Source organism: Nyctereutes procyonoides, unplaced genomic scaffold (assembly GCF_905146905.1).
Source record: "Nyctereutes procyonoides isolate TBG_1078 unplaced genomic scaffold, NYPRO_anot_genome, whole genome shotgun sequence".
Taxonomy (NCBI): domain Eukaryota; kingdom Metazoa; phylum Chordata; class Mammalia; order Carnivora; family Canidae; genus Nyctereutes; species Nyctereutes procyonoides.
In genome coordinates, this window is record NW_026575140.1 from 18,147,881 (window position 1) to 18,163,717 (window position 15,837).

Below are 15,837 nucleotides of genomic sequence, written 5' to 3' on the forward strand. Positions count from 1 at the left end.
GGCACCCCAAAACAATCACAATAGTAATATCACAGATCACCATAAGAAATATAATAATAATTACAAAGTTCAAAATATTGTAAGAATTACCAAAATGTGATACAAAGACACAAGGTGAGAAATGCTGTTGGAAAAATGGCGCCAATAGACTTGCTTGTGCCAGGTTGCCACAAACCTTCAATTTGAAAAAAATGCATTATCTGCGAAGTTCAATAAAACGAAGCACAATAAAACAAGGTATGCCTGTAATTTATTTTTCAGATTCCTCTGCGGGATTAAAAAGTCTTTTTCTCATCGCATTGCCATGCTCCCTGCTCTTGGTCCTCTTTTCCATGTACTGGAAAATAAAAGGAAGGGGGGAGAAAAGAGACAGCATATTATATTACCATTTGTACCAGCTAAGTTAAATATTTTTAAATATTTGCAAAATAAATTGTTTTTGCTGATAAAATTATTTGACTTTTACTTCACTGAATCTGAAATCACACAGTACAGAACACCTACACTAATAAATACACAAATATTTATGGAATTAATTTCCTCCCAAAATATGAATTCAGTAAATATTTAAGATGAGTGAGTTTTGTCCCTGTTCTACAGGAGGAGCTCACAATCTATCAAAGTCATCTAAGGCTGAACATTGCCGATTTCTACAAAGGTTAACAGAACATGGCTTCTGCCTTCTAATAGCTACTAAGTACCTTTTATAAAGTGCTTTATTATCAACATCCCTTATAAAAAATATCACAACCAGAATTAAATACAGTGCTCCATGTACTCTGACAGATATGAACTACAGTGGACCTACTAGTTCTTATGACACAGATATTTTATTTCTATAAATATTTTCAAAAGTAATTGGCTTTTGGCAACCATATTATAACCCATTAGTTCACATGGAAACCTATAGTCAGCTGAACTTCCCAATATTTTTTATTATGAATAGTCATCAAACCTGATGCTCTCCAAATCCTACATTTTTATGATCAGTTAGATCTAAATGCAGTTTTCACTTTGGAGGTTTTCAGCCTAGTATTCTGATCTGGCCAGTAGGTTACAAGTAACAGGAAATATACAGCCTGGCACTTAGAAAAAGCACTTGTTTAAACCAGAGAAAGTTGGATATATGTGTTTTTATATAGACCAATAGACATATTTTAAAGGTGAATGATGGATCCTTATGGAAAAGGGGGAAAAAGTAAAAGTAAATTCAAGTTGAAAACACTAAGTATATGTGAACAGCTAGACATCAAAATCTTTCAGGAGCCAGAAGTACAGGAAAAGGCCACAGAAATGAAAATCAGTGAGAGAGAGCTAACCAGGGGGCCTGGCTGGGTCCCCTGCCCCAGACCCCTGAGAGACAATGCTGTGAAGGTTTATGCTCTCTCTCTGCATCTTTGGGTCCTGTAACCTCAAATAAGAGGAGCTGGGCTACATTATCTCTAAGAAGTTTTCTAGATCTAAAGTTTTTATTGAAGAGTTCTAACATCGCTTCTGGAATCAGTTTTCAAACTTTTTCTTCTTCATTAAAGGGCCAGATGAAACACCAGGTCTCTTTAACCAAATTACAGATGAAACACCAGGTCCCTTTAACCAAAATCATTCTTTTTATCTGTCATACATTAATTTTTCTCTTAAGACTGTCAGAGGGAAAGGGAATTTTGTCACTTTAAAAACTATTTTTTAAAAAGAGGCACTGTTCTAAAACATGGAGGGATACCTAATCTGAGAAAAATATTTGGTTTCTATCTTTAATCACATATACTGGACTGCCTCTGGCAATCAGTTTGGGAGAAGTTTTAAGGGTAAATCTTCAGAAGATAATACTTCATAGGCAGCCAGAAAAACAGTTAAAGAGCAAATTAAAACATAGTCTATGTTAAAATGTTTGTTAAGATATCGCCAAAGGGCAAGGTGGCCTTTGAATAAAAGAAGAAAAGAATGAATGTGATTTTATTCACAAAACTTCACTGAACGATACAACCAAACCAAACCAAAACAAATAAAACAACTAAGAAGGACAAAAGAGGATGCTACAAAAGTAGTATTAATGTAATCATTATTTCAATTAAAAAAAAAACAAAAGCAGCCACATGGCAGCAAAGAGAGGCTAATGGAACTGGCCAGACCCTTTTGCTAGTTGAAAGCGTCAAGCAATGAAGCACTCAAATGGCACGTGAAGGAGATGGTTAAAGGAGCATATGGAGGCGGGAAACAGTCAACTAGAAAGCATTAAAGGCAGAGAGAAAATAAATGAGCACAGGTTCAGAAGACTGAAGGAGGAAAGAACAGAGAGAAAAACATCTATAAATCAGGTAATGAAGCAACATAAAAACCACACAAAGGACTTAAAAAATAAGTCAAGGAGAAAATCCAGAATTGACATGAAAACAAACTCAAAGTATGAAAAATGTCTCCGACATTCTACCAGTCACTAACAGCTCAGGACCACCTGGGAAGAAAATTTTGTATAAAGATCTAACCACCAAACCAATGGCAAAAATTATTGAACCATAAGAAGAAAAAAAATCTAAACTTAGGGGAAAAGCGATCTGACACAACTGAAAGCATGTGAGAAATAAACAGTTGTACTGAATAAAATATGGTAAGCTTCATTTTCCCATCATCTTATTGAAACAGGAACAGAGCCCTAGGGTTCAGTTTTCATATAAACCACCTTGCATAGAAGAAAAACTCTTCAAAAATCAACTTAAAACACTTCTACATGTACACATTTGTGCCAAGAAAATTATCACCCTGAATTCAGAACTCCAGAAAGTTCTTCAAACAGTAAAGACACTGGACAGGGATTCTGGGCAGAAAAAAAAACTTCAGATTGAAAAATACAAAAGTTGACGATAGATAGATGCTAGACAGCTTAAAGTATATAACTAATACCTTTCAATATGAGGCTAATAGGAAAAAAATTCAAAAATATAGAAAAAGAAAAAAACCGGAAGACAGGTTTTTAGTAGTTAAGAGATATTTAAGGGTTTTGGACATAACACAATTGATGTACAAAACAGAAATGGAATCAAATTTCTTTTCAAAGATTTCAAAAGCACTCTGCTGTATGCCCAAGTCCAAGTCATGGTCTAAAACTGGGTTCGGAAAATGAGTCGTCTTGACCAAGTCAAACCAGACCCGTGTGGCTCATACACGCCATGGTTATAAAGAAATTCACAATTTTAAACCTGTGAAGAGCCCAAGTCTAGCACCTGCCATGTTCTATGAGGAAGCAGAAGCCCAAGATGTGTTATCTGCTACAGCTAATAGCTGACTGACCAAAGTCTTTCTGCTAAACAAATTCAGTTTCTGGGCCCTCATGATTCATCCAGAGGAGTCACAATGATTGTAGTAAGAAAGTGGTTTTCATTTATGTGCATGAAAAAAAAAAAAAAAAAAAAAAAACAGCAAAGTCCTAAAATTGTTCCCAGAAGAGGCTTTCATTTCTCCTCTGCGTTTTAGAGGAGAACATACAAATGCAGTCAATCCTCTCTATTATACTAAAGTTTGGAATAAAAATTAGTTATGGCAGTATTCTAAATATTGTTCAGAAATGCTCTATTCTAATCTTCAACCATTTTCATCCTCTAACACTTTTCTTACCTCATTCTTCAAGCATTTTCTCATCTCCCGATCAAGATCATTGCAACGACCAAAAAATTTCAGAATGCTGTGCTAAAAGGAAGAAAAGGGGTAAATATTTTATCCCATATACAAAGGTCTCTGGCACAGAGAATTTAAATACTTATTCCTACAGAAATGAGTTTATAATGTGTCACCACCTTGTTAATAAGCAAAGAGTTAAATACAGGTATAAAACATACAAATAAACGGAATTATCCTGGCCTTCCTAAAAGGAGGGATAAATGTTCTCTTGGTAGAAATGAAAATATAAAGACTTTTCCTTGATAAGAGAGAAACCTATTAACCTGTAACTTATACCTGTTAACTCACAATGACAGAGTGCAAATCATTCTGTTTTCTAATACTCTTTTCTTTAAGGACATGTGAAAATCACAGTACAACCATCGTCTATCACAGAGAGTAACACCAAAGTGCGATATGGCCATACTAACATAACCAGTGACTTCTTCACGAGTAAACATTCTGTCCCTTGAAGAATTACCTAATAAATGCTGGGTGCCAACGCTAATTTTCTCATTTGCCTCCATCCAAAATGTCATCAAAATACATCAGAAACACATAACACTATTATTATTAAATGGCCTATATGGGCCACATAAGTAAGCAACTAATCCACAATATAAGAAAACCTATGTTTGAAGTTCAAAGTCTGCTTTCTTTGCAAAGCAAAAATAAAAATCTCTTCGTGGTCTCAGGGCCTATGATGATTATCACGATAAAAAGTATGAATGCTCCAAAGCAAAATAAGATGAAGATTGAAGTCAAGAACACAAATTTTAGTCAGGCCATAATTAGTGTTTGCATATCACGATTTTTAAGGGTGGTTAGGAGAGCATGGTGATATCCTATAATGACATGCTGAAAGTGCTTAAACTTGTAATAATAAGCATCTTTTCCTTTTCTAATTAAGGCTTTCATGGAAACCAGACAACATGTAATTAATAAGCTATGCCTCGTGCTAGTCCTTTCTTTCCCTGCTTCACCATCACTGTACATGTCTTTTTCTGGTCCACAATGAATAATTGGGTCAGTTTTTCTGGCAAGCATTTAAGGTAAACTAAGATCTCCTACTTGTTACCTAAGGACCTTTGCAGAATAACTTCCCTGTGTATTTTTCTTTATTTCCTTGACAACAAATGAACAGGAACCATGCATTTTTACATGCCTTCTGCTGAAGGAGAAATAACAGAAAGGATTAGACTTTCAGAAGGCAATATTTCAGTTTGGCTTACATCAACTCATATCATTCCATAGACATACATCTTATTTTTAAATCCAAGACAGAAGGTTTTTTTTTTTTTTTTTTTTTTTTTTTTTTTGCCTTTTCAACTTTTAAACCCAATGAAGAATTATACTCTTGTGACATTACATGAAAAACCATCCCAAAGTGCTCCATTGGAACTGGTTTACGAAATGGCCAGGGTCTACACTTCTCTTGTATACACATGGCATAAGCCTCTAGCGTGTGATGTCTATCACCAAACTGACTGGGCAATTGATTGAAAAATGAATCGACTGGTATTTCAAAGACAATGTCCCAAGCACTAGGGAGACAGCATGAGGAAGGTGGACCTGGGCCCTCCTCTCAGTCCACAGTCAGAGGGAAGCCAGCTAACAAAGTGACTGCTGTAAAGCAGTAGTTTTCCAAGTGTAGTCGAGGGACACCCACAAGTTCCCAAGACCTTTCCAGGGGATGCACACAGTAAAAACTAGTTTCCTGATAATCAAAGATCTTACTCATTTTGTTCATTACCACTCTCTCACAAGGCTACTGTGGAACTTTCCAAACACTACACAAAAGGCAATATATCACCAAAGACTGAACAGGAGGCAGATAGGAGGATCTGGCTATATTCTATTAAGCCAGGTATTAAAAAGAATTGCAAAAATGCAAAAGCAATGTCATTATTTTCATTCTTTTGTTTTGGAAAATAAGATCTTTATAATGGAAAACTACTACTACATTAACACGTAATGGGTTTATTATTGTATTTTTATACAAATTAATTTTTAAAAAATTTCTCAGTTTTTATTTCTAATTCAGTAAATATCGTTGGATATAGTCCACATACACAAAAGTTACCTAGGGTCCTCAGTAATTTTTAAGAGCATAAAGGAGTCATGAGATCAGAAAGTGTGAGAACTATCTTACAGTAGGAACTGTATTATATGTGGTTATTGAAGTACAGAATGACCACACCAAGAGAATCTAGGCCTGGAAAGGAGGAAAGGAAAGGGAAATGACAAATGAATAAAACCTGGAGGATGAAGAAACCTGGTCTAGTGCACCGGAAGTAGAGATATTGGAGAGCTGTAAGATAAACAAGGAAAAAGTAAGCACAAAGGCTTAGAAGAGGGAAGCATGTTCCTACACAACTGCAGAGGAGCACACAGGAGCAAGCAGAAGGGGTGCAGGAGGGTGGTGAGACCCAAGGGATAAGTGGGGGCCAGGTTCATGAAGGCCCTGAAACACCACAAAGTGAGAAATTTAGATTTGACAACTGCAGGCAAAGGGAGCCATTAGAGGGGAACAATGATTCAACTTACATTTCAACAATCACTCCAGTGCAAGTGAATGAGGACAAAGAGGACAAAACAGGGGACTAGGGTGGCCCCACTAACACTGAAATTAACTGGTGTTAATAAACACATAAATCAGTGGAACAGATCAGAAAGCCCAGAAATAGGCCCAGTCACATATGGTCAATTGTTTTGACAAAGACAGCAAGATAATTTAGTAGGGAAAGGATGGTCACTGCAACAAATGGTGCTGCAACAACAATATCCATAGAGAAAGAAAGAAAAACTGGCTCATACCTCACATAATACACAAAAATTAACTTGAAATGAATCACAGATCTAGATGTAAAAGCTAAAACTCTACACAACTTCCAGAAGAAAAAACAAGAGAAAATCTTTGTGACCAAGAAACAAAGATGCTTAGACGGCAAAACAAAACAAAAAAACCAACCACAAAAAAAAAAAAAAAAAAAAAAAAAAAAACCTAGTAATTAGACCTCATGAACTTAGAAACTGCTCTTTGAAACACAATCTTAAGAAAATGAAAAAGAATGTTACAGACTGGGAGAACATATTCACAATACACTCATCAGACAAAGGACTTGTATGTCAAATGAAAAAAAAAGAATTCTTAAAATTCAATAATAAAGCAAACAACACAATTTTAAAACAAGGGCAAAAGAAAAAAATATGAAATAAATAAAATGTAAACTTTTTTAAATAAAATAAAATATGGGCAAAAGACTTTATATGAATGGCCAATAAGCACGTAAAGATGCTCAAAAACCAGCCATCAAGGAAACACAATCTAAAACCAAATAAGGGGCAGCCCGGGTGACTCAGCAGTTTAGCACCGCCTTCGGCCCAGGGGGCTCCCTGCATGGAGCCTGCTTCTCCCTCTGCCTGTGTCTCTGCCTCTCTGGCTCTCTCTCTCTCTCTCTGTGTCTCTCATGAATAAATAAATAAAATCTTTAAAAAAAAGGACACTACGGCACCCATAAAAATGACTAACCTTAAAAAGACTTACGGTATCAATTCCTGATCTAGATGTAGGCTGAAAAAAGTCTGCCTGAAGTATATTGTCAAGCAATAACAACAAAAATACCTAACTTCACAGGCCACAGGTATTACTCACTACCTTACTATTAGTCTTTAAAGTTTACTCATTTAAATGATGCTATTATTATAATTTGTTATGTCTACAGTTTATGACTATCAGAAGGAAAATAACACATCATGCAAAGTTAAAGAAAAATAGAAATGCTCCTTACAGCTATCTCATGTAGCAAATATATGAAAAAAGCTAAGTATTTGACATTTGTAAAAATACCAGCTTAATTTAATGCTTTCCAAAACTGGGCTTCCTTTCTATTTTGGTTTAAACCATGGAATTTTACTTCCATCCCACTAACAAATAAGTAAACCTGTCAAATTAGACCAATTATAATTTAAATCTAGCTAACATCTAATTATTAAAAATGTTTCAATCTCCTTTAAACACAGAATGGTAAAGATCAAAGAAAATCTTAGAAAGATCTTAAAATCATTCCATTATGATCAGAAGAGTCAGAACTTAACTGTTCTACTGCCCTATAATGAAAAAAAAGCAAAGTGTTTTATTGTAAGAACGCGGATTCTATTACATACCATTTCAGAAGTTCCCTAACGAGTTCCCTAACGAGCTACCACATGCTGCATTCTTACTAATCATGAAAGGGAATGGTGTCTGAAAAATCACAAGCATCAGTTACTAATCTTTAAGAAGTTAAGATCCATTCCTTTCCATTAGTGGAGGTAACATTTTACACCAGTGTGTTGTACCTAAGTTTCATTTTTGCTTTCTGGTCGTTTTTCTGAACTCTTACATTTTTGTGACATTCCTTAAGCAAGTTAATCAAGACGTTGCATTCTTCAGAGTGCAAGTGTGGAGATAAGTCAGGATGCATCTTTAGGAGGTGACGGAGCACAGCAGGGCAACCTGTGGATACAAGAGTGTCTTGAATACGCGTGACTGTATTTGTTAATGCGACCTAACACTATTTCAGCAAAAACTGCCATGAGCTTTATCAGAAAAGAATGCTGACCTTAGGCAAATTATTAAACCTGACCCTGAGCTTCCTTATCCAACAATTTAACAGATTCAGCAGGTCATCAGATGTTGTTTGAAGAACCCGCAGGTTCAGAAAAAAGGCAGGACTCTACAAGAGACCCAATCCTGGAAATAAGTGCTCCAGAAGAACAGCTAGCCTGTATTAATAAACCTAATTTCAAGTATTTTCCCCACATTCCTGAAATTGATTCGACAACTCATTCTGTTCAGATGAAATTCCATAAAAGAATTGGTTTATTAATCCTTTTAAAATGTATATTCCTCTGAGAGGTTAAGCTCATTAGTCCTACATTACTGTGAATACATAAGGACTGCTTTCTTCCTAACATCTGGCTGAGAAAATACAACTTAAACAATGAAGAGAAACAAAAAGCAGATGGGAAAAAAGTTTTTCAATTTAGCAGATATATCCATAATGCAGTTATTACTATGAAATCAAGAAGCTGAAATCCCAGAAATTAAATATAACTGGTTCTTTCACAAAACAGTAAATTAGCAGCCAACTTTCAAAGAAAAAGCATTATTTTGAAATGTTTGCCAAAGTTAGGTAGCATTATTCACGTATTTTTTAACGTATTCTTTTTAACTTGAAAAAAGAACCAATTAACTGTTTTAATATTTTAAAAGTTTCAAGAAAGAAAGCCTAAGAGGAAATAATGACCTTAGTTTGGGAAAAGAGTTCTTAGTTAAATAGGCCAAAAGCCCAATTCATTAAAAAAAAAAAAGGTAAAATCTTATCAAGTTAAAAAAAAAACTTTCTCACTTCAAAATACACCATTCAGGGCAGCCCGGATGGCTCAGCAGTTTAGCGCCTGCCTTCAGCCCAGGGTGTGATCCTGGAAACCTGGGATCGGGCTCCCTGCAAGGAACCTGCTTCTCCCTCTGCCTGTGTCTCTGCCTCTCTCTCTCTGTATTCTCATGAATAAATAAATAAATCTTAAAAAAAAAATACACCACTAAGAAAATGAAAAGACACAGGGATGTAAAATACAGCTAAAGGGAATGTAGTCAATAATATTGTTTGTTCATACACTTATCATGGTGAGCCATCTCATAATGTATATAATTAAAAGAAAAAAACAAGCCACACTTTGGGTGATAACATGTTAATGCGGGTTCATCAATTGTCAAAACATACAACTCTGGTGGGGGACGCTGATAGTGGGGCAGGCTGTACATGTGTGGGGCAGGGGGGCAAATGAGATCTCTCTATACGTTCTATTCAATTTTGCTGTGAATCTAAAACTGCTCTAAAAAGTAAATATCCTACAAGCTACAGGCTAGGAGAAAATATTTGCTAATCATATATGAAAGAGGATTTGTTGAATGCTTACAAAGAACCCAACATTTAAAATGGACCCAAAAAATTGGCAAAAAATTTGAATGAATACTTCACAGAAGATGATACAGGAATGGTTAATGAAGCACACAAAAAAATGCTAAACACCATTAGTCACAGGGAAATGCAAACTAAAATCACAATGAGATACCTCTACACATCCTCCCAAATAGCTATAATCAAAAAGTCAGACAATAACAAGCATTGATTAGGATGCAGAGCAAACAGACCTCACGCATTTCTAGTAGAATAGTACATACTTCGGGAAACAATTCTGGCAGTGTCTTAAGGAGTTAAACAGAAACTTACCAAATGACCCAGAACACGAAACTGCAACTCCTAAGAATCTATCCAAAAGAAATGAAAACACATATGCACACAAAGGCATGTATGTGAATGTTCACAGTATTATTCATTATAGCCAATACCGGAAACAATCCAAATACCCAATAACCTGGTAACTGGGTACACCAATGTGGTATATCTAGACAATGAAATACTATTTGGCAATCAACAGGAATGCACTGATACAGATATCAACACAGATGAAGCTCAAAAGCACTAAGCTAAATGAAAGAAGCCTGATTCAAAAGACTATACAGCATGACTCCATTTATGTGCAATGTGTAGAAAAGGCAAAACTGAAGAGAAAAAAGGCTGATGGGCCTGAAAGTGAGAGTGAGGATTATTTGCCATTGGGCACAAAGGAATATTTTTACATAATAAACACATTTTAAAATAGGATTGTGGTAATGGTTGCACAATTGCAGTTCACTAAAATTATCGAGTTCACTTACATAAGATGGGAAAATTTATGACATGTAAATTGTACCTTAATAGAGTTAATATCAAAAAGTTCAAGAAATTCAAACTGCCTATCTAGGGATCCCTGGGTGGCGCAGCGGTTTGGCGCCTGCCTTTGGCCCAGGGCGCGATCCTGGAGACCCGGGATCGAATCCCACATCGGGCTCCCGGTGCATGGAGCCTGCTTCTCCCTCTGCCTGTGTCTCTGCCTCTCTCTCTTTCTCTCTGTGACTATCATAAATAAATAAAAATTAAAAAAAAACCTGCCTATCTACCTTCCACTCACAAGTAAAATCCTCAAAAATATCTAAATAAATAACTCCAGAGAATTATAGTATTCCTACAAATGCAAAACTCAGTTTATAAAAATACATTAGTAGATCACTGTTCCACTGAGTGACTACTAAGTGTGCACGCACACACAGCATAGCACAGCTGAAGATCACATATCAGGCCATTGTGGCCAGCAAAGGGTTTAAAATGGAAACTAGAATGCAGCCAAGTTCAAGTTGGTTTGCCTGCTACTGACTACAAAACCTTTAATGAAATAATCTTTCTACCTCAGAAAAATGAGACTTCACATAGTCTAACAATTTAGATCATCTAATATTATAACCAATATTATGCATCTAAACCTATTAGTTACCTGGTTGTCTGATTTCTGCCTCACTTTTTTCTGAAAGAAGATGTATACTGCCTTAGGCACCTAGAAAATGTCTTATTTTGTAAATATATTTGACAAAAATGTTTGCGTATTTCTATCAATCAGCCCTCAGATGAGTGCTTTTACAGTTCAGAAACAAGCTTACAATGTAGTGAAATGATCTCTTCGGTTGGCAAAGAGTTTAGAAGACACTTGGCTGCTGAGATAAATACATGCACATTTTACACAAGCATAAATGCATACATATCATAATGTATATTTTTCCTCCCCCCATTACAAAAGTTTATGCTACTATAGACCCAGCCAGGGTACCAATGAGATGTCTTCCCTTCTACTTACTTATCCTAGGTAACTATGTCCAGTGAGAAAATAGTTTCATACAGTTTCCTTTTCCTAGTCTTCTTGGTAAAAAGCTAAGCCTACGCTTCTAAACAGTGACCAAATCCCTTATCTAACAAATTCCTTGCTTTACCAGTCTTCTCCCTCTTTCCTCCACCCTCTTTTTACTGAGATACCCTCTTCTTCTTTCTGCGCCCAGTGTTGTCTGGCTTCATTAACAGTTGGTGCATACACAGGTGTTCTGCGAGACTTTCGCAATTCACAAAGCACAGCTATAAAACAATGGCATTGTTCTTAGAACACGCTGGTGTGAGTGCTGGTATCGCCCAGCAGTCATCTTTAAAAAGCCTGAATTCTAATCAGCATTATTATAACTCAAAAGTAACTTATGAACTGAAGAAAACTAAATGTATATTCCATATTCTTACTTTGAAGACTCCATCAAAGCCATAAGAATATATCTACATTATTAGTGTAGAAAATAATTTGTTGAACACTTACCACACACTAGGCACAAGTCTTACAATCCTTCCAATAACTGTAGGGAGTAGGTAACTTCATAAATTCAGTGAAACCATAAGAAATTGACTTTTTGTAGTTCAAGTATGCATTACTCATATTTTCAGAGTAAAACTGAGCCTCAAGTCACATAGTAAGTGGCACAGTTACTACCCAATGCAATTTCTCACCAGGACAGATTATTCCAATGTTCAAAACAGGAAAGGCATGCCTTCCCAGCAGTTTGTGGATGAAATAAATACAGATAGAAAAAACTATTTCCCAAAGAGCCTCTGGCTGGCTACAAGTTCAACAGACACTAATTCTAGGCCTACCTTCCAAAAATGTGATAATGTAATAATCCTATATTATTAGAAATAGAGGGCTTGTCTCCCTCAAGAAAAAGAACAGGTATACTACATTTGTCCTGATCAGCAAAGTCCAAAATACTGACAATGTGAGTATCTGGAGACGGTGCTCAGGATAAACATGGCTTTGACTCTAGGTTTAAACAGGAAGCCATTAATGAAACTGGGAATATTCACCAATATAGGGAAGTCCACATCAGAGGAGACAGATAAGAGAAACAATCTGGTTCAGTAGGACAATCAATGGATTTGAAATAAAAGAGTTATGGATTTATCTGTCCATAAGTTCTAACACTTTGGTTACTTACTCTGAGACCTAAGTCTCTTCTTCTGTAAATTGGAATTAGCTCTTGACCTGTATCTCTGGATGGTCATGAGATTTAAAATAACATACGTGGAAGCATCTGAAACAGTGAGCAGTGACTGTGACACATGTAAAGTAGTGTTTGTATATCTGAAATGCTCTGTCACTGGATGGGAAAGGGTGAACTAAAATTTACAGTGGTGTTTCCAAGGTGCTTTCCAGAACAGGACTGGAAACCAAAGGGTGGATGCTAACAAAAGGCAGATGTCCTCTTCCTGGAGCTGTCCAACAAGGAAACTGGCTGCTCTGGGAAGTTCTCGGTTATCTGTCCTCACATACCCCAAGGAGACTGAAGGAGACTGGCTACATCAATGAGGATGCCACACTGTATTCTTGCACTGCATCCTTAAGTTTCTTCTCAAATCTAAATCCACAATTAAATGATTTTAACCTATTTCCAAAACTAAAATTCTGTCCATGGACTTGACTTGTTACCACTAAGAACACACGAAGGAATTTCAAAAGGCTAGGGCCAAAATAATTCTGAACATCAGCCACACTGTTGAACAAGGCTGAAGGGAACATTCATCTGTGTTAAGACTTCGTGCATGGATGTTCACAGTGAGAAAGAGGAACAAATAAATAATAAATAAATAAATTCAATTCAAACTGTTATCATTTAAACACAAAACTTCAGTCCCACCTGTGCATTGGCATCTAGAAAACATCAGAAGGGTTAACTTGTCACAGTTACAATGCTTCCCTTTCCACCTCAACTCCACTCACTGCTTCAAGTGTGCACACGTTAATACCAAAACAGCCACTAACTCTTAGAAATGTTCAGCTGTGACAATTGGATGTCTTGATAACTAGGTGACAGGCCCCTGCAAAGCAACTTTAACTTTTCCTTGGGGGTAGGCTGGGAGTACAGAAGCAGTATGGTACTCTCACTAAAGACATAAAAATAATAGTCTTACTCAGGTCACTTCTTCGCCTTATTCTACCAAGACTGAGGTAAAATTTTCATAATGAATATTCCATGATAGACAGATTTCAACCACCAGGTGGCACAATTTTAGAAAACAAACCAAGAGTAACCAATACGGTAACTGTAGTAAAGCAAAATGAGTAAGCGTTCCAGTAACACTTCAGCAAATCTAGAGTCACAAGCAGGAAACCCTTGATTTTAATGTCACTTGGATTTTCTTTCGAAAGATTTTGTTGTTGGTGGCTGCACCAGAAATTTATACTATAGTTGCAATTTCAAGCATCATTTTAGAACAACCAAAAAAGCAAGTTCAGGAAAAGTCTCTTGTTCCAAGTTTGAAGAAGCTGTTCTCCAGGAAGAACTGTAAACTTAATGCTTTCCAAAACACATCCTTTTTAAAGTCTACCTTTCAGAAAGCAATGTAATTAAATTAGCATTTCTGTAACTATTTCAAACTATGCACCATAGTCCCCAGAGGTACCAGATACAGCAGGGTATTACCCACCCTACCTTTCCTTTGCAGTTACAAAGTGACCAAATCTAAACATATGCTACTAAGTGACTCTTGCTCCCAAATACAGACCTTGCCCACCACTACTGAGAATAAATCCCTAGGCTGCCTGGGGAAAAGGACTTGTAGTTCCACCACACAGTTTCTTAAGGAATGGGACAAGCTGTAGCTGTCCCTGAACATTTATCGGCACTCAGCAGATGCTGGGCATCTGCCAAATCATTTGAACTTGGGAGGGAAAAAAAAAAAAAAAATCAGTCCATAGAACCCAAAGAATACAGTGAGGGAGTATTCTTGTAATTGCACATAGTAAACGCCCAATAAATGCTTGCCAAATGCTGAATTTAGGATTACAACAGATCTGAGAATTGGTTCACACCTCAACATAGTTTTTTTTTTTTTTTCTTTTTCAAAGATTTATTTATTTATTCATGAGAGACAGAGGGGGGGGGTAGAGACACAGGCGAGGGAGAAGCAGGCTCCATGCAGGGAGCCCGATGCGGGACTCGATCCCAGGACCCCGGGGTCACAACCTGAGCCAAAGGGAGATGCTCAACCGCTGAGCCACCCAGGCGTCCCAACATTTTTTTTTTTTAAAGGCTGAAAATGAAGATCATTTAAAATAAGTCCGTGCAGAAACCTATACGTATAGGAAAGGAGATAAAGGCGTGTCACAACAGAAGTTTGCCAGCACAAACTTCTTTTATGCATTTAAGATTTTAACTGAAGGATTCCAGAACTCGGATTTACTTAAGATTCTTCATCTAAAAAAAAAAAGTCTTCATAAAGCATCTATTGTGCGCCTACAAGCACAGTAACTTTTAAACCCAGTAAAAGGCACCTCAATGTTTCCTCTCCTTGAAAAAAGTGTACTAAAAAAAAAAGGAAAAAAAAGAAAAAAAGTGTACTGTTGGGGCACCTGGGTGGCTCAGTGGTTGAGCGATTGCCTAGGACTCAGGTCGTGATCCCGGGGTGCGGGGATCGAGTCCCACATCAGGATCCCGCAGGGAGCCTGCTTCTCGCTCTGTGTGTGTGTGTGTGTGTGTGTGTGTCTCATGAATGGATGAATAAAATCTTAAAAGAAAAAAAAAAAAGTGCACTGCTGAGGATCTCCCCGGATTCCCACTCTGCAACACGGACTGGTGGCAACGTTCACTGCAGCTGAGACGCGCCCGAAGACTCCCAAGACGACGACAAGAATAATCGTACAATTAATTCTCTGCGCGCTCACCGCACCGAACACTGGGAAGGGCCTCCCTTTCTCACCAACGAGACGGCGGGTCATACCCATTTCACAGGCGTGCAAGTGGAAGCGGAAGCTCGAGGACGGGAGGGGCCCAGGCCCACCCACATCCCCAGGCCTGCGCCCAGCACGCTCCCTACTCCCCACCCCCGGCGCGTCCTCGGCCGGTGCCCGCGGGCCGAGAGCCCGGGGCGCGCCTCCAGCGACCGCGCGGCCAAGGCCCGGCGCGGGGAGCCTCGAGCGCGGCAGGAGACGGGGCCAGGGGCCACCTGGGGGGCTCCTCGGCGCGGCCGGCCTGCCCAGACTCACCCGCCTTGCGGCCACACCGGGCCGGCCGAAGCCACCGTCACCAGCGAGGCCTCCCCATCCAAAGGCCGGCCCCCGGGTCGCCGGGGGCGGGGCAGCTCCGCGCGGCGAGGGCTCCCGCGCCCTCCACGGCTGACCCCGCGGGGCTCCGGCGGCCCCGGCGGCTCGCGGCGACCGCGGCGCATGCGCGCC

At 38.2% G+C, this 15,837-nt stretch overlaps 1 protein-coding gene across 3 annotated transcripts; it reads right to left on the minus strand.

Moving 5' to 3' along the window:
• Positions 1-228: 228 nt before the first annotated feature.
• On the minus strand, positions 229-15,832 carry CMC2 (C-X9-C motif containing 2). 3 transcript variants are annotated; one of them, XM_055305705.1, is made up of 5 exons: positions 15,649-15,832; positions 9,930-9,967; positions 8,037-8,149; positions 3,610-3,681; positions 229-337 (listed from the first exon to the last, which is right to left on the minus strand). In XM_055305705.1, exons 1-5 carry the CDS (start codon positions 15,828-15,830, stop codon positions 251-253), a joined length of 492 nt encoding a protein of 163 aa, XP_055161680.1. In that variant the 5' UTR covers positions 15,831-15,832; the 3' UTR covers positions 229-250. The 3 variants fall into 3 exon arrangements, with proteins under 3 accessions (XP_055161680.1, XP_055161681.1, XP_055161682.1); XM_055305706.1 differs by lacking the exon at positions 3,610-3,681; XM_055305707.1 differs by lacking the exon at positions 9,930-9,967 and having other exon boundaries at positions 15,649-15,785.
• Between the last annotated feature and the right edge of the window lie 5 nt (positions 15,833-15,837).